Source organism: Phocoena sinus, chromosome 3, assembly GCF_008692025.1.
Source record: "Phocoena sinus isolate mPhoSin1 chromosome 3, mPhoSin1.pri, whole genome shotgun sequence".
Classification (NCBI taxonomy): domain Eukaryota; kingdom Metazoa; phylum Chordata; class Mammalia; order Artiodactyla; family Phocoenidae; genus Phocoena; species Phocoena sinus.
The window spans coordinates 116,107,164-116,128,821 of NC_045765.1; the positions used below are offsets into that span (position 1 = coordinate 116,107,164).

The 21,658-nt window shown below is 35.6% G+C and overlaps 1 protein-coding gene across 5 annotated transcripts in view; it reads right to left on the reverse strand.

Annotated features, from left to right (window-relative positions):
- Positions 1-11,679: 11,679 nt before the first annotated feature.
- The window catches only part of TNPO1 (transportin 1), a 91,284-nt gene continuing 81,305 nt past the window's right edge, over positions 11,680-21,658 (reverse strand). For 4 of the 5 annotated variants that reach the window (XM_032629148.1, XM_032629151.1, XM_032629152.1 and 1 more), the window contains 3 exons: positions 20,315-20,389; positions 19,308-19,450; positions 11,680-17,369 (listed from right to left, as the gene is read on the reverse strand). In XM_032629148.1, coding sequence (XP_032485039.1) covers positions 19,343-19,450; positions 20,315-20,389 — 183 coding nt within the window. In that variant the 3' untranslated portion in view covers positions 11,680-17,369; positions 19,308-19,342. Of the gene's footprint in view, positions 19,451-20,314; positions 20,390-21,658 lie in introns of all 5 variants that reach the window. The other variant, XM_032629150.1, reaches the window with a different exon arrangement.

The window sequence follows — 21,658 nt, forward strand, 5'->3', positions numbered from 1 at the left end:
AACCTATCTTTAAAGTATATAAAGCAAATATTGACAGAGCTACAAAGCAAAATAGGAAAATCCACAATCATAGGGAGAGATTTTAACTTACCTTTCTCAAAAATGGAAAGATCAAGCAGTAGGCCCAATGGATCCATGAACCCACCTGGAGTTCCCTTCGAAGACTCTACATTGGAATAAACATACTTGAGAGTAGTTAAAGAAGCCCCAGTGGATTGTCTGACTGCCCGGACTATGGCTTCTTGCTTCCTTCCTTTAAGTTTAGTGAGATTCTTCCTGTGGACCCTATGGAAGCATCTCCCCTCTGGGAAACAAGATCTCTAGATCCATAGAGCCTAAGACTGTGGGCAGCAGGAAGCACAGATTCCCAGGTGGGTCACTGGGAGTGATGGTGTGCGTGGCTGCTCCCATGGCTTCTGCTCTGTTGGGGTATCCGTCTCAGCAGTTGCTGGATGGGGCATTGACCATCAGCCAAGGGCAAGGCTCCAGAGAAGAATGCAGCTGTGGGCTGTTCTCAGCCTACCTTTCGTCAGCTGGGGGAGGGCTGACTGGCTTTGAAAAGAGGATCTGCGTGGGCACCAATAGAGTCGGCTATACTGACTGACTGCTGAGTAGAGCTTCAGGAGAGAAGGCTTAGTCCACTTTACCAGCTTAAGTACTCCAACATGCTGAGGTACTGGCTGGCTGACAGTAAGGGAACATGGAATGAGCAGAGGAGGAAAGATGTTATACATATCAACTAGCGCCCTAAAAAGTTGAAGAAAAAAAAAAAAAAAAAAAAATAGAGCGGGCTTCCCTGGTGGCGCAGTGGTTGAGAGTCCGCCTGCCAATGCAGGGGACATGGGTTTGTGCCCCGGTCCGGAAACATCCCACATGCCGCGGAGCGGCTGGACCCGTGAGCCATGGGCGCTGAGACTGCGCGTCCAGAGCCTGTGCTCCTAAACGGGAGAGGCCACAGCAGTGAAAGGCCCGCGTACAGCAAAAAAAAAAAAAAAAAAAAAAAAAATTAGAGCAGCCACCCTTGTTCTCTTCCTTGCCTTGTTATTAGTATATTGTGTATAGTAACCAATTTTCTTTCCCCCACTCCCTTTCTGCTGTTAATCAGTACAAATTAGTGAAGATAATTTAAAAATTTGTTTCTTAGGGTATAAGATATCAAAGGTACAGGCGATAGCAAAAATGTTTTTTAAATCTGTTCAGAAATCCAATTGGGTTTTTTGTTTGCTCTAATTCTTTGAGCCCATCTCTGAAGCAAATAAATGCTTGCTGAGGCTTTAAACCCTCAGCTTTAAAGGGTGGGGGAGAGGAGGTGGGGAGGAAGGTGGCAGAGGAGAGGAGAAAAGAAAAACTTATGCTTCATATTACCAAATTTTAACTTGACACATATTATAAAATCAAAAAATTTTTAAATGCATTGATTCATATTGATATAAAAGAATAAATAATGGGAAAGAGAAACTCTTCCTTGTAATACAATGCCAACTAAAAAAATGTTGAAAAACACATTTTGGCAATCCACATAGTAATAATTGACTTAGGCAAGAATAATCAATAAATGCTAAAACTAGTGGGTGAAAGTTTAATGAGAAACATGATTTGCATAATTTCAAATATCAGTCCACAAGATACTTATTAATTGCAAAGGGGAAATTAGTAACTTTACATCTGGGAAATGTGGTAGATAGCACCTTTAAGAGATCCAAGTTGACATCACTCATAACACTACAAATTGGCATAATATGTCTCCTAATATTACAGTATTTCTGCCAAAAATGAATATTTCTGAATCTAACAGGAAGAAAAAAGATGAACCCAAATGGTGGGACATGATATAAAATAATGGGTTTATCATATTCAAAAATGTCAGTGTTATGAAAGACATTGACTGGGGAATCTTACCAGATTAAAAAAGAAAAAGGGAGGCTTCCCTGGTGGCGCAGTGGTTAAGAATCTTCCTACCAGTGCAGGGCACACAGGTTTGAGCCCTGGTCTGGGAAGATCCCATATGCCGTGGAGCAACTAAGCCCGTGTGCCACAGCTACTAAGCCTGCGCTCTAGAGCCCACGAGCCACAGCTACCGAAGCCCGCGTGCCTAGAGCCCGTGCTCCGCGACAAGAGAAGCCACCGCAATGAAAAACCCATGCACTGAAACGAAGAGTATCCCCCGCTCGCCATAAATAGGGAAAGCCTGCGCGCAGCAACGAAGACCACATACAGCCATAAATAAATAAATAAAATTTACTAAAAAAGAAAAAGGAATGTCACCTGAGTACAATGAGTAATATGGGAATTTTCTTTTGTTATAAGTGACGTGATCAGGATAACTAGTCAAATTTGAAAAAGGATGCAAATTAGATCAAAATTTTGATCATTTTCCTGTGGTCATGTAGAATATTTTAGGACATACATACTAAAGGATTTATGGATAAAAGGGCACCTGTTACTTACACTCAAATGGTTCAGGGGTAAAAAAGGAGTATAGTTACCTATTTCTTTGGCCAAATTACCCCAAAACTTAGAGACTTAACAATATTTACCCATTAATATTTATCCAGGCGAATACTTTATGTTCACACAAAAACCTGTATGTGACGGTTTACTCATAAAGTTTAGGAGTGTTAGCCATAATTTCCAAAAACTGGAAACAACCAAGATGTTCTTCAACAAGTGGAAAAATAAATATAATGCGGTATCCCCATACAATGGAATACTACTTAGCAATGAAAATTAGTAAGCCATTGATTTGTACAATATGGATGAATGTTAAAAGCATTTTGCTAAGTGAAAAAGGTCAGACTCAAAAGGCTATATACTCTATGATTCCATTCATATGGTATTATTGAAAAGGCGAAACTATAGGGATGGAAAACAGATCAGTGGTTGCCAAAGCTTGGAGGAAGGGAGAGTAGTTGACTACAAAGCAGCTGCATGGGGAAATGTTTTAGGGTGATGGAACTGTTCTGTGTGGTTTGGGGGCAATGGAGAAATGAGTTGTTACATTTGTCAAAATCCATAGAACTTTCACTGTATGCAGATTTAAAAAACGAACCAGGATGCTGGGGAAGATGGGAATCAAAGTCTGAAATGCAGGTTGAGACAAGTGACTCAAACTGTTTTACAAGTGTATGACATAACCTCCCTGAACGGGTTGGAGGCAAAGGAGCTGACCTAAGTAACTTTGGAAAACAGTTTTATGACTGAATGCTGTATATAAACATTGGACTGTAGTAAGTTGTTTCTCACAGTGGTACGGGCTAGTAATTCCAAAACTACTGTACATGTTTACTAGGGTTGAACAAATAAGTAAAGACATTGAAGATAATGGGAGCCAGGCTTATTACTTTCAGAGAAAGAAGTTATGAAGAATCAAGGCAAGAGCAGGAGGGAGGACAAGAATGAATTCAAGTTGGAGATATCGTCATGATATCCTGACATTAACTTGATGGTAAGTTATCATGAAGACATCTACAACTCCACTATTTTTCTATACTGATACAGAAGTAAATACAGACATGTGGTTATAGGTGGGTTAGTATACATGCATTTATTTCTTTGCTCTGTCCACTGAGAGGATGTAGGAACAGTAACACGCCAGTAGCAGTTAGCACAACCAGCACCCAGCTCTTAGTTTTTAAATGCCATTCTCCAGTAAAAGGAACCAGGTCTCCTTGGAGAAATAGCTGATTCTAGGGCTGGGGCAGGAAATAAACAAAATGAGCCCAGAGTATCACTTATTGACAGAAAGTAAGTGCTAAAGATAAAAATAAAAAAAGGATCGGGGCATGTTAAGAGTACACAGAAACCAACTTGAAAGTGTTCCCAATGGTCAAAGCTGAAAGAACTTGAGCAACAAAACAGTGATAGTATTAGATTATAACCCAAAGAACAAAACAACTATCCACGAGTTCGTACTGATATAAATAATTAAATATATACATACATACATACATAGAGAAGGGTCACATCTTCCTTAGAGAGAAATTCCAAATAATACATGTAGATACGTCCCCTTCTGGGAGGTGAGGTTTAATTCCTTTCCTCTTTAGTGTGGGCTGGACTCAGTGACTCACTTCCAAAGAATGGAATATGGAAAGAGAAAAATAGTAACTTGACTACAGAGAAACTGGCTGATATCACCTTAACAAAGAGATCAAAGTTAACATCTCTATAGTGATGTCATGTTGATATCAAGTATTCCTTGATATGATGCAGTGAGAGGGATACTTCACCTTTGTAGAAGTCTTCAAAAAAAATCCACAACCCCAGTTCAATAATGGGAAAACATCGGACAATTCAAAATTGAGAAGTATTCTCCAAAGCGCCTGACCAATCTACTTTAAAATTTTCCATGTAGAGACAAATGAGGAAAGACTGAGAAACTGTCAAAGACGGGAGGAGACTCAGGAGACATGATGACTAAACAAGTGTGATACAAAAAATGAAAATGCAGACAGGACAGGAAAAGATTTATAGGTTAGATTGGGGGAGTATGGAGAGGCCCTAGTGGGGAGGTGATACCCACCCTAAAATACGAATGACCAAATGGCACCAGCCATGTGAGTAAAAAGGGAAGAACAGTTCAAACTCAGGGAACAGAGCATGCAAAGACTTTAAGGCTTTCCTCACTTTCTGTGTTTGGGGAACAAAGGGCCAGGGTGGCAGGAGCTTGGAGAGAAAATTAAAGGTGAGCTAGGAGGAGTAGGAAGGGGCAGAAGACAACACAGAAACCTGTGAAATTTTGATTTGCCCCAAAAGAATTATAGGAAGAAAAAAGTCTTTAATATGGTAAGTACTTCTTCAGTATTGGGCCAGGCTAGTTATTCAGTGTGGGAGAGGACCTTGGGATCACAGGGAACAAAAACATCTAAAAGGTAGGGGAAGTTCTTATGTACATTTGAGTTTATGCAAGCTCTTTTATGTTTCCTAAGATAAGTGCTTTCTGAGACATCTGTGGGTCTTCCTAAACTACATAATAAAAATATTTTTACTGGGATACTAATTAGATGTTAAATACAAATGTACAGGAATTTAAGTTTCAGCCAAATGGCATAAAAAATAGAACTTGTTGTAGGAAGTTTGTTCAAGTAATAGTAAATGAACTGTATTAATATAATTCACCTGCAACTATTTAAGTTATGAGTGACTTCTTGTAGATAGAAAAATTTCAAATGTCCATCTCCCTTTCACCAGATTTGCAAATGAGATCAAATAGTAGCTGTAGAAGATTAGAAAAAATAAACACTATAAAGTAACACTTTCTTCCGACAATATAACTGGAATAGCAATTCCCATGAAGAAGCCAGAGATGTCCCAGCACAGAACACTGGCCCAGCAAAAGACCTAAGAGGTAGGGGTTGTTAAATAACTCTTTTTGGCTGGATGTCCAGGGGCGCTTAAGGAGCTCCTGTCTTTATCGATCTTCTGTAACTTGGGATCATGATGATCATTCCTTTGGTCGAGGAAATTACAAGACTTAACCAAATTAGATGATGGGGTAAGGACTGGTGGCACCTTGTTCCTTCATGAACCCTGAGTGGTGGGCTGGCTGTCCCTCGTTTCTTTCCCACCTCCACTCTATAGGCCAGGTTAGGAAGTGGGGAGATGCTCTTCACACTGTGCAGTCATGGCTCCTGTCCTCAGGACTCTATGTTGTGGCATAGCAAACCCTAAAATGTGTCAGGAACAAGTGACCATAAACAGATATATTACATCAGGCCTTTGGACAACAAGTGCCTGAATCGGTGTGGGACTTTATCTCTTACCTAAAATTGAGTGTCAGTATAGCATTTTTGTTAAAAGCATGGGCTCTGGAGCCAGTGACAGGTTCAACTATTTGAGTTTAAATCCTGGTTCCGCTACATATAACTTTAGTTTCCTTCTCTATGAACGGGAATAATAAAACAGCTGACTTCATAGACTGTCAAGAAAACGAAATGAGTTAATATACATAAAGCACTTAAACATTGTCCTCATTCATTCAGTCATTCATTCAACAAATATTGTTGATCATCTACTTTTGTTTCAGGGATTGTTCAGGGCGCTGAAGACATTCAAGCAAAAAAAATATACAGAAGCCCCTGCTCTCTTGTGATGCTTGCATGTACACTATTTAGTTCTTAATGTCATAAGGGAGCTTCAGGTTCCCAAGAACTCTCTAGGTCCTTGCTAACTCAAAGTTAGGTCCATAAACAAGCTGCAAGGCATCACCGGGGAACCTGTTAGAAATACACAAACTTAGGCCCCATCTAGACTTACTGAATCAGGATCTTAATTTTATCAAGACTGGCAGGTGACATGCATGCACGTTAAAATTTGAGATGTCCTGCCTAGATCACAATCCCTGTCCTTGGACTCAGGGAAACATTTCTTGAAGATATTTTTGTGTTCGAAGGGAGAATGGCATTAACAATTTTCAAGATTATTTTCATGTAAAACTTTCATGTTAATTGCGGTGAGCTTAAGGGGTGGAAATTTTCTCCATACATACATATATATATATGTATATATATATTTATTATGTTCTTACAAAATACTGTACTAATATTCCAGGATTAATATAGGTCAATGGCTCCATCTAGTGGAAATATTTTGAATTTATACATTGTTGGGTATTGTTTAAGGTAGTCCTAAAAGGATTTCAGGAAAATTAAAATTTGTTTTAAGAAGATTAAAGAAAATGTTCATGCCTACAGTTGACAAAAAGGATGAGGCTTAACAAAACAGAAATGCTTGTAAAATCCTAGCAGACATGGAAGAAAGGCCTAGTAACTATTAATTCCTTCCTTTTCACATATAGAGTGGGCCTTTGGGGAATTCCCTGGTGCAGTGCTTAGGACTCTGCACTTTCACTGCCGAGGGCCTCGGTTCAATCCCTGGTCGAGGAACTAAGAGCCTGCAAGCCGTGCAGCGTGGCCAAAAAAAAAAAAAAAAGAGTGGGCTTTTCAGCACAGGGTAAAATTTTCAAAGATAAGGAAATACGTGTTAAGAAGACATCTTATATATACTTTTCTATTTGGGAAAATGTGCCTTCAAAGTGAAAAGGTAAAAACAAAGTACTTAGAGAAGTTTATCAGTAAAGATGCCAGAAGGTGAATATAGACATATATTACTTTGCCTTGCAGGAAGTATTGGATATCTCAGAAGTTGAACAAAAGAAGCTCTCATGGATTTTTAGTCCCTAAGTATGTTGGATTGAAATGAACTTGAGCTAACACATCTATAGTGTTACCATAAAGTTGCCTGATTTGATTATAAAAGATGAACTTGCTGGAAAAATAAAAATAAAGGGAGGTCAGTATGCCAGTATATGGTTACCAGTAAGTCTTCTCTGGTGCTATGAAATTATGTGTGAAATATACATGAGTATACATTCATGTACCATTGAAGGAAAAAAATGTACCCACCACCCAAACTCTTCATCATTGTACCCTCAGCTTTCTTTTCAAGTTGTAACCATCTTAATTTACACACTTATGTGTGCATCTCTATGTATATTTTAGTTTTGTCTGTTTTTGAATTTTATATAAATGGTTTCACTGTATTTTACTGTAACTGGCTTCTTTTGCTGAGAACTATTTTAAAAATTCATCCATCCTTGGGACATTTGGATTATTCCTTTTCATTCTTTGCTATTACAGTGCTGATATGAAGATTCGTGTGTGTTTTCTGGCACACATAAGAAGTTGTTCCAAGGTATATACCCAGTAGTATAATTGCTGACTCAGCGTATACAAGTGTTCAACTTTACTAGGTAATGGCAAACTAGTTTCCAAACTAGTTATACTAAATCAGAGTTGTAAGAGTTCCTGTTCCTCTATCATGCATCTTTAACAATTGGTATTTTCAGTTTTTGTGAATTTAGTGACTGTGAAAAGATATGTAGTATCTTTTCGTTTGTTTATGAGCTGTCATATTGGTTAAGTACTTAGGGGATGATTTATAGGTCAAAGAATGCATATATTTATAATTTTGATGTTTCTAAATTGCCCTTCATATTGTACTTACACTCCTACTAGCAGTGTATGAATTCTGGTTGCCATGTTCCCTAGGTAAGTGTGTCACGAAGCCTTTCTGACCTTTGTAAATGTGAAAGCAATCTAAGTGTATATTTTCTGTGAACTCAATAGTCTTTGCCTATTTTTCTATTAGGTTGTCTGACTGACTTACAGGAGCTCTTTATAATTTACAGAAATTAATCATTTTCTGTAAAAGGAGCTGCAAAATTTCCCCTAAGTTTTTACTTTGTCATGAAGAATTTTTAGGCTTTTTAAATCAATCTTTTCTTTCATGACTTTCAGGGTTTGTGTCATTCCTAGAAATGCCTTCTCCACACTAAGATTATATATAAAAAAGAAACTTTAAGGTTTCATATTGTACTTTAATTTAGAGCCATCTAGAGTTTTTGGTACACAGTATGAGGTTGAGATAGGAACCCATTTTTTAAAAAATTAAAACAAATGTCTACCCAGTTTTCCCAACACTTGTAAAATAATCCATCTTTTTTCACTTAAGTGCCATATACTAGTTTCATGTGAAGCATTTGGATGTTTCCGGACTCAGTTCTTTTGAGCTGCCTATGTATGAATCAGTAGTTTTCACTCCTGTAGCCATAATTAAAAAACAAAAACAAATCCCAACAACCTGATTGGGACCCTCCGTCATTACTACCTTCTTTCAAAATTTTTCTGGCTTCTCTTTTTCATATGAACCCTATAATAATCTTTGAAGCTGTTGCCAGTCTTTGGGGATGTTTTAAATTTAGACACTACACACTGGTAATCATTTAGGGAAGTAATCTATCCACTCTCGCCTGTTCACTCCTCACAAGCTTCCACATTTCTTGAACAAACCAGTTTTTAGAAAACTACAAAGCTACTTAAAGTGGTCTTGACGAAAAGGGAAGCCTATGGTCTCTCAACCCTTCTGGAGGGATGGAGACGATAGCTCTCATTCTGATTCTACAGCCATAAAAGTCTGCCAAAACAACCTCCAGGTTGCTAAATGCAAAGTAAATTCTGTCTTACTTGTTCTATACATCAGAACACCATGCTTTAGTTTTCTTTCCTCAAGCCTTAATTGTTGGAATTTCATGTTTAGTCCTTGCATCTTTCATTTTTCCTGTTCTCAATGGTGTTATTGTTTCATGGTTTAAACCACATTTACACCCTTCCGATTTTCCATCCACAGCCAGACGATCTTCCCTGAACTCCAAGTGCCTACTCCACATTTCTTTAGACGGCTCAACCCCAATGTCAGATTTTTCATATTCCAGTTAACATTTCCATTCTTCTAGCTGCTCAGACCAAAAGCCGTAAGAGCCATCCTTGGTTTCTTTCCTCAAACCCATTTCTAGGATGTGAGCAAATCTAGATTCCTCCTTTAAAACATATCCAGAAAATCCTACAATGGTCCTTTAACTTTACTCAAGGGCAAAACTGACATTCCAAACATTTTACTGTCTCAGGACATTCGTCCTTATTGGTCCCTTTACCTGAAATAGTCGCTCCCAGACGTCCATAGATTCGTTCCAAGTTTTTGCTCAAACGACACCCCCCCAGACCTTCCTCTATGTCCACTCACCCCATTTAAAATAACAAGTCTCTTCATCACCTCCCATCTCACTGGCACTTGCCACCATGTAACACACTATGTTACTTATCTGCCTTGCTATGATAGAATGTAAGCTCCGTAAGATTAAGGAATTGTGCCTGTGACATAAAACTCGGATATCTATTAAATATGTAATGTGAAAGTATGATTTTTGTATATAAAATTCCCTAAATACAAAGTTAGAAAATCATGCTATTTAAATCACAATTTACAGCACACATGGTAATACCCATTGAAGTTACTGCTGGGTATGAAAATTAGTATAACTTTCTATGAAAGGAAATTGTAGTATAACCATCTCCTTTTGACATTGGCAATTCCAGAGAAATCGCTGCAGATGTATGCAAACATTTAAGCATAGGGGCATTCATCATAACTATTTCTAGGAGTAAAAAATGAGAAATAATTTCTGAATGTCCAACAGTAAGACGGCTATGTAAACTGTTCACAGAACGTGGCATAGCTATCATGTACCTTAACAGGCAAATTTAGATACTAAAAACAATGCACAAATTTACTATTCATATGTGCACAGAAACATCAAGTTATTCTATCACTGGGCAGTTGTACTAAATCCATTTAAAACTGTTCACTTGTCTTTCTTAAATTGTTTAATGAAGCTCTTCAAAAGGTAACATAAAGCTAGAAAAGGAATACATAAAATTTAAACTGTCAGAGCAAGATGGCTATAATATGCACAGAAATGAATTAGATCAGTAACTGGCACAAAAACTTTAAGGTTTTTAGTCTAAGAATTTTTCCGGTATCACTTTTGCCAATGATTTAGATTCTGTTGAATTTCTAAACTGTAACTTGCAAATTGTGTTGAACTGAACACTGGAGATCTATGCGGATGTTTCGGGAGTTTCTTTTACGCCAACACAAGACTGAGATTAAGGACAAGATGACAGTCGCTGCTTCTGTATTCACCATAGCAATGTTAAGTCCAAGCTCAGAGCTGTGGAGTTCAACTGCTGTAATAGTTTTCCAATCATTTCTAAACAATCACATGTAATGCTAATGACTGGAGTCAGGTTGATTATGAACTCACAAGATTAAAAACACCAGTCTGTTCAAAAATAGGTATAAAGTGAAAACATCTTAAAAGTCTGTACTTTAATTTCATTAAAATGTTAAAGACTTACAAAAGATTTTTAGCTACAGGCACATTCTAAGACTGCTGCAGCAAATCAGAATCATGAATAACTAATGATTAGGCTGGTTTTGATTATCTTCTTCCACAACCTAGGTCCTAAACCCTGGAATCTTAAACTACTTCTTGATGATGTGCTTCAGAACATGATACTCAGGTGTCATTTTCCCCCTCCTCTCCAACCCAAGTGAGGTATCCCAAGTGTTCTCATGTGCAGGTAACAAAAGGGAAAAAAACCCCAAGTCTCATTTCCCTTGAAAGTTTTCTGGGTTGCACTAATCTAATCTCAGGCACTTTCCTTGTTGTAAATCCCCCACCCCCCAAAAAAAAGAGTACTTGACAGTTCTGCACACACTTCTTCTGAAATATATTAATACATTTAATTTTAATTAGTAACATGCAACTATAATAATGGATTACAACCTGAAGAGGAAACTACTACTTTTTAAGTATTTATTTCCAAAATTGCAAGTCTTATTTTTTTGAAGGATGACCAGAAAGCCTTAATAGGCCACAGGTTCATACACATTCATGCAATCTACCCTTTCAATGTTTTATTCATGACTTTACTTAGTTTTAACTCCTTTTTTTGCAGAGCAGTATCTTTTTCCTCTCACCAGAAGCTGAACCTAGAATCAACTGTTTAGAAATACATCAATAACAGGATTAAAATGTGGGGAAAACAGGTTTTTTTTTTACTACACTATACAACTAAGAAAATACTCAATTAAAAAAACCAGATGATGTCAAACAAGAGTGCACTAAAGTGTAAGCTAAAAAACCCTCTCAAAACAAACAAACAATAAAACAAAACAAAGAACAAGACAACAAGAAGACCTATCTGGACCCAAAATGGGATGGGGGAACAGGGGGGAAGAAAGCTCATTTCCTTCCATTAAAAATCAGAGTGAAACATCTATAGTTAAACAACTTTATTAACATAGTCAAGCAGTGATTAACATTCACATCTATTATGTCACATCATACAAATGTAAATACAAAATTACTACAGTACAATATATATTCTCTGCATGATCCAAAATATTTGGTGGCCCCAAAAAACTCTCTTTAAAATTCAGCAGCTTATCAAAAATTAAAACCGTATTCTATTTAAAATGAAGATCTGTTAGCACAGAGTTTGACTTCAAGAAATATTAATTTAGTAGTTTGAGAAGTTGCAGGAGGATATGTTTGAAGGACACATTCTAACATAGTGTGGCAGGTACAGGAAACATCAGATTTAAAGCTTTTAAGCATAACTCATACAACCTAAGTTGTCAGCAGAAAGATCCAGTTATTTATAACTAAAGCTAAAACTACTAAATTATTGCACCCAATATTAACATGAATATTAAGTGTAAAACTGTTTTATAATATGAAGTGAAGTCATCAACCACGTTTAAACATCTCTTCTCACAGATGATAATCTATTAAGCAAAATTACTTACACAGTATTGCCTTATTATTATCTCCATAAAATTCATCCAATCTTAATTTGGTTATATATCCACAGAGGAAAAACAACAATGAAGCAATATGGGGAAAGTACAGCAGAACCCCTTTATGAGGCTGGTATTAGGAGGGAACCAACACTGCCTTATAGGCTAACCATGTTACAGTAAGCTTTTAGGAAGATAACTGAACTTGCAAAATAGCTAACTGTGAATAATACCAAGCCATAGTTAAGGGGATTCTATAGTAGATGAACAAAAATTGTAATAAACGGGAAAATCCTATTTTCCTAATTAGTGATATAATGCTTGGCAAATAGATTTGGTTTGACTTTAAAATGTACAAGAGGTGAAAAAAATAATCACCATTTTAACTTCCCTCAAAATCATGCATACATTAAAAAAAAATAAAAACAATACATTCTGGGATACAAATCACAATAAACAGTTGCTATAATTTAAATGTATACCTTAAAATTAATAAGCATAATAATTAGGCATAAAGATAAAGAATCCTCTACATATAATACCAATGGGGGAAGATCTATATAAGACTGAAAAAATTAGTCACAAGTCACCTGGAAAGTGTACAAGTGAATGAAACTTTCACGTAAAATTGAATCTTTAAGAGGCATCAGAAATATCTCCATATTTAATACAGTATGACTAGGTACTAAGTAGGTATACAATGCTCTTGCATGGTATTATTACTAGATAATATTGTTACACAGCTCTTTATTGATCTGATTTTTAATCTAGATTATTTTAGGCCCTTAATCTGAAGACCACAGTTTTCATCAAGATTTCAATGCCTACATTTCAGTAACAGTACTAGTAGCGACAGTTAAATGTTTTCCCCCCTGTATTACTCGCAAAAATAATTCAATAAGCAAAGCTGTGTGTAAAGTACTACTAAAGGAAGGACTTAAATTGCAGTTATGCACGATACACTCTTCTCTTGGGAAGAATGTTTTTGCACCGTTACCTGTTAATACATTCAATATGAATAATATAGGTTAACTATATGAAGCAAAAAAATCCCACTTTTTTCTTTATGGCAAAGGATTTAAATTAAATTTAGACTAAAAGGTTTAAGACATAGTTTAATTCTGGCATTTCAGCTATGCAGGGTAATTTAATATATGACAGAAAAAATTTCCACTTTCCTATCTTAGAGTTTGGAGAAAAGGAGAACCAAATTGAATTCTCGCCAGGAAGGACTTATACCACCACAGTCTGCAAGAATTAAGGATTGGAAAATCAGACTAAATGGAAAGGTTCTTCATGAAATACACTAAAAAAAACAAAGACTGTAAGTATGATGACTCTTTATAAGCATATGTCATCAAAGCAAGAAGGATACAAGAGTATTCACCTGAGATAAAACTTGTATCTGAATATTTTATAACTGAGTAGACAAAGCATTTCAATAGAGGAAAGTCAGTTGAAATTATTTTAAAATATACATCTGATCCTATTTTACAATATATGCAATTTAAGCAATTCAGGTCAATGAAAAAGTCTTAACAAAAAAAAATCACAGTGTTTATCAATATGTTAATTACAAAATGTATGCTACTTATTTTGTTTTTAAGATGTAATGGCTTGGTTAAGTGTTTTAAAATCTATTCTTCTGAAATCCAACCTACATAACAAAATCAAGTAGCAGTATAATGTAAAGCATCAGAACTGGCTCTTAAAGATTATTTACATGTTGATTATTTGGAAAATAACCAACCAAAAAATATAAAAAAGTGATTTATTTTTTACACAGTATGAAGTTATTAAAGAGATTAGACAATACAAAAAGCAAAATTCTTTCCTGATTAAATGAATATCTGTGGCACTAAGTTTACTTACTAATGGACTGTAACATGGAACTGCCAAACATGCATTTAAATTATATTAAATACACTTTCTGTTTCCAACTTAGGTTGATCAGCAGCTTTTGTTCTGTTAGAATCCTTCAAAGAGAGAAGCTCAAACAGGAAAAAGAAGGCATATATAAAACAGTAAACACTGACCTCCTGAGGTTCCTACAACATAAAAATATTCAAGTAGAAAATCTACATCACTTAGCAGCGGCTATTTCTGTAGTTGAGCACACTAACAGCACTTTAGTGTGTAAGGAGCAGATGAAGTAAGCCGTGCTTTTAAGCATGCCAAGAGGCAGAAACACTGGAATGTAACAAAGACAAACTCACAATTTCATAGACATTCAGTCAACATTCAAAACTATTAAGACTACACCACAAGAATTAAGTTGCTTTATATATATATCCCATGATGTATTAAGTTTTATCAGAATGCTAAATCAGAGCTTACCTCAAAAGATAACTTAAATGGCTTCTGCAAATTCCTATGTTATACTATGTATCTGAAATATAATTAGGAAGAAACTATAACCTCAAGGGGGAAAAAAACCCCAAAAAACCCAACCCCGTCTCAGGCTGTCAGTCATATTTATTTATATTTTGCATTTTTAAATTATATTTCCTTTTAATTTAAAAACACGTTAAGTGACTACAAAAGGGCACATTCTTATGTTACATATCTGCTTAATTAGAAATTAATTTTTCAATCCAATCAGTAACAACAATGCTTTTCAGTCAATAGAGAACTGGCAATCACAGGTCCAGATAATTTTATTGAAGGTTGTTTTGGTACGTTCATTTTAAAGTGTCCAGGAGAATTCTGAATTTAAATTTCTTTCAATTTAAAATGTTTACTACTTATTCCAGAATATTAAAATATCTCCCGTATTAAATTCTAAAATGTTTTGGAAAACTACAGTATATCACTAGAATTTAAGGATAAAATAACCACCCTAATCAGGTTTTAAAGACTAACTAGGAAGCAAATTTTGAGCTCCCAGTGAGGCAATGGTACTAGGAAGCAAAATGCTACATACCCTTTGGATCCAACTTACAATTAAAAAAAAACTGTACAGTAAAAATATGATTTAATTTCAGGCTCTACAGACTGAAATTTGCAAAGCCAAAGTAGAGGAAAGAAGGTGAAAGAACATGTTAAAAAAAAAACACACACACACAAAACAAAAACCTTTCTGCATGCTACCATGCATCTGAAATTTTCTGAAATGGTATTTATAAATTCACACACATACAGCTCAAACTTCAGTGCAATGGCTGTATCATTCAACACCTTTAGAGGAACAGAACCATGCAAAGAGGAGCAACTGCTTACAAAAACGGTTATTCAGTATTTATTCTGCAATGCGAAGGTGACGAACTAAAATATAAAAAGGTTGTTATGGCTTAACATTTCTGTTGCAGATTAAATATGCAGCATTGAAAAATGGAAAGGTGTGGCTTCATCTCTGACCAGCAGAGTTAAAAAGAAAAATCTCTCCATTTTCCTTCATCATCATGGGATACACTGTTCAGGCAATCCAAATTAATAAAGACTTGCACTTTCATATGGACACAAGATCAAGTGTACCAGTTAGGTTTTCACATTCACAGTATATAAGAAAATACACATGGAAGGAAAAGTAAAGGGTTAACTTAACAAGGATTTATTCACAAGAATACATGTAAGTAGAGAAAAATAACAGAAAAGCTAAACAAATGAAATGAAGAGGATCCAAACCAACTTTCACTCTGTAGCTTTTTACTTGCACCCTGTGTGCATATATCTAGGGCACAGAGGGCCACCAACATGCGCCAATACAGTGTAGGAACCCTGCATTACATCCATTAACTTAAACATATCTTTAAGATCATGCTTTGAACAAAAAAAGAAAGCTTAGAAGGCAATATGTTGAGTGGGAATAAACATTGAAATATAGCAATCATGTCTTCAACTTCTACAATTGTCTTTATGTGCCAACTAACATTTATGCAGCCTCTTACAGATCCTTTACCATGTAATTTAAGTTTTAGAAGTTTTGATAAAATCACTAGTAGTATATAACCATGCAGAAAGCACATCACACTGACAGCACAGAGGCAAAGATTTTGCACAGGTATATCAGCTTTCCACATTGTGCAGGTTACACACAATACAATATCAATCTTATTCCTAACAGATCCTAAAAAAGATATTTCAAGGCCTAGCTGTAAACTACAGTACTTTATATCTATATTCTTAATAAAAATAAAATCCACAAATCTTAAAAAGGAATTTTAAATGCAGGGCTATATTGAACTGGTAAACTGCAACACAAACTGGCGCAACAGAGGTAACTGAATACCAATCTCACTCTATGTGATGCAAGCATGCTACTCTCCCACTAATTTAAAGTACTTTCAATCACTATGAGCCAGAATGCATGCCTGAACCTTAAACTGCACTTTAAAAATAACATCTTGGCCTAGAAATTAAATCTAATGAAGTACAACCATCAAATTATATCCACTACATTAATGTCTTAATGCAAAATCAAGATGTCAATCTTTAGTTTGATATGTCCAACCCCATTTATTCCTCCCTCCCTGCCCACCCCACAAAGGTAAAAGGAGTGACTCATTTGGCATTTCACAGGGTGCTTCATTGTTTATATTTGTTTTGTTTTATTTCCAACTTTTTGGGGTACCTTAAATTGTAACTTCCAAGAACCTACTTCTACTATTATGGGTAGGCAAGCTGATTTTAACTCTTATTAGCTTTCATTTGTGTAGTTCTTCATCAGCGTGCAAAAACAAGTCCCCATCAATGTGGGAAATTTTATAAAAACCTTTAAATAATAATAAAAAAAAAACCCTCAAAACTTTACTGTCTTCTAATCCTCATTCTTAGGTTTCCTTCATTGTGCGCTATAGAATTTTTCCTCTTTCTCATCCCTATGCATCATTTATATGGTTCTTGTTTTGGTACAATTCCCCATAATATTCCAGAATGTACTGTTTTGTGAGTAGATTGAATAGCTTTTTCTTTTCTTTTCTTTTTTTTTTTTGCTTCTTCACATCCAGTGCAGAGTTGTAATTGGAGACAGATTTCCACCCACAAAGGCTCCAGATGTTAAAACGTTTCCCAACAGCGACTTAATACAGTGACGGCAACACCTCCCTCCCGCCCCTCCCAGTAGGGTTGGGATTGTACTGTATTCCCTACTGGTTTACCCTTCCCCCCTGTAAAGGGTAACATTTTCCCTGGGTGCAGAGGCTCCCTCATAGTCTCCAAGACTGAAGGACCTGTAAGAAAACAAAAACAATTTTATACGTAAAACTGTTTTTCTTTTAAAGCCAGTGGAACACAAAATTATTCAAGTAGCAATGCCATCTCTACCTAAAGAAAATGAGAAACTGTACAAATTGCCTATGATCACACTTGTCAATGAGAACCATGTTGCTCCCTTCTCCTGCAGCTCTCAACTGTCACCTGCATCAGATACGAAAAGTGACGCCAAGCTGGGGACATGCACAGAGAGGTGTGCAGCGCTTTATACAGATGAAATATAGATGAAATACGCCTTGTAGATTGCCATCAGTCTAATTACCTATCCTCATTTACACAATGAGTCCCGATGGGAGCTGATTATTTCTTATATAACAAGTTGCCTTGCTTTCTTCAAAATTAAGTTAGCACTTTCTTTAGGACAATCACTTTCCTTAGTGAGAATTAAAACATCATCATTTTGGCCAGTATTCCCAATGTTAAGCAAAAAAAAAGAGCATGACTTATTTTACTCAGTCATGTCCTATACTCTCAGGCCTCTCGATTTTCCTGATAAAGACTTTTTCAATGCTAGCACAGTTTTAATTATGAGAAGATTAAGAAATAAAGGTAGATTACTGGGAGACTGTAACTAGTACCTGACAGTTGTCCTTTCACAACAAAACTTTTAACTACTCCTGCGAAACTTCGGACATTTATAAAGGTCACCACAGTTAATCCATAACTGGTGAAATGACAGAGACCACATAGGGTTTATTAATCAGATTTATTAACCCCAAAGTGCTCAAGACTCAGCTCACTGTTGAATAATTTAGCACTTGATGCTAAAAGTTATTTCTCATCTATTGCATTCTCATGATTTAACGTAAAGTGAATCAAGCACTTCTCTAAAATGCTAAAGCCACAAGACAGCCATAAGGACTCAAGACCACTGTGGGACAACACACACAAAGGGCTCTGAGACATTCCAGAGGCTGCAAGCCCATTTCTACTGCCCTTTTAGGCTAGTCAACTTAGATGTTGAAATCTTTCCAGGTTTAAAATCTAGCTCAGAGTAAAGAAGCAAGCATGCAAACAGAAACTCCAACATACAAGGTAATTCAAGTAACTTTATGCCTTCTCAACACACACTGAGTACACTCTCTGACCCTCCAGTTGAGCAGGTCTCAGTTCATGTTCAAAAACTAATGAAGTGCATCCTGGCTCACTGTACTAACCCGTATTACTGATATTTATTGAGCCAACTTAGTGTGTTAGGCAATATACGAAGTCCTGGCACCACATATAGAATAGTATTTAATCCTCAAAATAACCTAATGAGGGAACTAAGGCTAAAAGACCAGAACTGTTAGCTTGACTTAAGTCAGAAAAACTCAAAGAACAAGAGAGCAGGTGGACTTACCCCTCTACCACCCCAAATCAAAAAAGAATCTTCCATTGATCTTTTAAAAACACCGTGCTGGGGACGAGGAAGGTGCTCAATAAAATATGAAGAATAAATATTAAATATTCCTATTTACTGAGACCAAATCCAGTTCCAATTCTACTTGGGTTTTCCCTAAAGCTCACAACATAGGAAGTCCTTGATATATAAGAGACTAAAAATTCATGCTTTAAAAATGAATCTCTACCCTGCCACAGTGAATGTCAGTGACCTCTTAAAGGGCAAAAATTAAAAAAAGGATTGGTTGAAGAAATGGTAATCCAACTAGTACACCAACTTGGATTTCCTTCTACCTAGGATTCAAAGTGGAACCATGTATTTTATCTTGCTTGCTGGCTCATCAATCAATCTCCAGCCTTCATGTAAGTAATTTTAAGTCAAATATAACATGATACTGTTTTACTCAACCTCTGTGGAAAACAAATACCTTTTATTCTATTCAGTAGTTTTAGACTGAAGTCCTAACTTAAGTTTCTTCATCCTGGAAAATTCCAAATTTCTTACAACTTACCCCTAATTATGGGACTGCAGCTTAAGTGTATGAGGTTAAACACCATAAAAAGCTGCAAGACGCTCTTTTAAGGGAAGCGGAAACTGGTCAGAGAAACGCCTCCAATTTTCATCCCCAACTTGATTTTTAAATCCATGAAGGATCTGCAAAAAAGTAAAAAATCATTATCAATAACAAAAGAGAAACTCTCATATCTGCGTAGCTTCTGAAATCAAACACTACTGATTTTATTATTCTAAAATTTTACCCCTATTAAAGTAGTTATTCTCAAACTTCGTTCAATTCTACACCTTTCCATGTCTTGCCTAAAATCACCTCATAGAATATGCTGCACTTTGCTTTGAGAAGGTTAGAATTCAGCAAGTGTCCTAGTAACAGAAGTACTCTAAGCAATCTGACATAGTAGTAATGAAAAGCAAGCAAAAAGGTATAGCATTCACCCAAGGGATTAAAATTTTTATGCCTTATTAAGTTTATTCAAATTGAAAATATACAAAGCTTTGGGGGTTCATAGTTGCAACTATATTGAGTTCACTAATTTTAATATTAGGTAATTCAAATGTGTAGCAGCATTTTATTTCTTATTTTGTTATGGCTGAGGGCTGACTGGAGTTAACCACAAGGGGGCATTACTAAAACAAACACACAGGTTTAATCCTTGCTGTGACCAGTTAGATTTACTTTGTTCAATAGATTATATTATACTCCAATCTTAGTCAGCCATCTTTGAAAATACATGCTATTTTGCATAGGTGGGATAACAGGACTTCATGAATCAGTGGTACTGCTTGAGAAAATATTTTTAAAATACATGCTCTATTGATACAAAGTCACTACTGTATATTAAGAAAAGATCAAGTCAACTTCTTTATTACCAAGAACAAAGGTTATATAGTCTACCAGTACTGATTTGAAGAGTCTAAGTTTCATAAGAAATAAAAACATAATTTAAATTTCCCAACTAAGTAACAGTCACATGATGTGCATCATAAAGACTTTTTAGTTACCTTACAGAACATGTCTCGCAGATCATCTTTTGGATTAATCCATGATGCAACAGCATCACAAAAAAATATAAAATCCTATAACAAGCAAGAAATACATCTTCAATTGATACTGTATTTGTCAAACACAACAAAAGATACATGTAAACTTCAGAATATATATCAACAGAATCCTAGGTAAAAAAAAAAAACTTTTTAAAACAGCTATAATAAGGAATTAAAGTAATTTCTTAATGGTTGTCCCTGTTACTCTACCATCAAGGAACCTCTAACTTATTCAGTTTATACTGGAATTTAGTGCTACAGGAAAACCCAAATGAACTTTTCGGCCAACCCAATATTTCATTTTACATTACAAAACCCCAGTCTAGTAAATGTGTAGCATCAGCAAGGACTGAAAGCATCAAATAAGCACCAGTTTAAAAAATCTTCATTTATGGAATTATATAAATTCAATAATTTTACAGTCCTGATTGGCCTAGAAATAATTCAAAGCTAGTTAAGTATATACCAAACAAGTTTGACTTAAAGCATAGGAATTTATAGATCTAAATTTCAAGATCCACCTCCAGATAGAAATGTAAATGAAATGGTAAGTTAGAAGAAAAATTATGTAGTTACAAACAGCACCCAGCCCAACCCAACTCAAACAAACAAAAAAACCCCAATGCTCAGACTATTATTTAAAAGATAATCACGTTATTCTGATTAAAAGAACAAGGTGATGACAGGTATATGCTTGAAATACTTCATTTAAGTATTTTTCAAGTTCGACAACAGTTCAACATACAAGATACTGCTGATGTACAACTACTTTAAATTTTACTATTAAATTCAGAAAACCTCATTAATTTCAAAAAAAAAAATCATTAATACTAAAATATGTGCATAAAACACATATTTAAGCAAATAAAATACCACGTGCCCAAAGTTTACGGTTTATTCAAATTATGATTCCTGTGTCTTCTGAATATCAAAGTCTGATGTTAAAAATTTAAATTATATATACATGTAGAATTTGTGAATAAAAATTTAAACATAAATAAAACTTCAGACATTTTCTTTTAACCACACCCAAATAAAGTATGTAAAAAGTAGAAATTTATACCAACTTTTAAGTTAGTAGCGATTTCATGACCACACGTGTTACTGTCACTGTCTTAAATGTTAATGCAAAAGGAAAAACAACAATAACAAAAAAAAAACACCGCTGTATGAAAATGCTCCTTCTTAATATGGTATATACCACATCAGATACCTCTAAAACGTATTAAAGGTGACACAAAGTTCTTAAGTATGGGAAAAAACCCAGAAACTCAATGCCAGGAGGTTATTTTGCAACTAGGG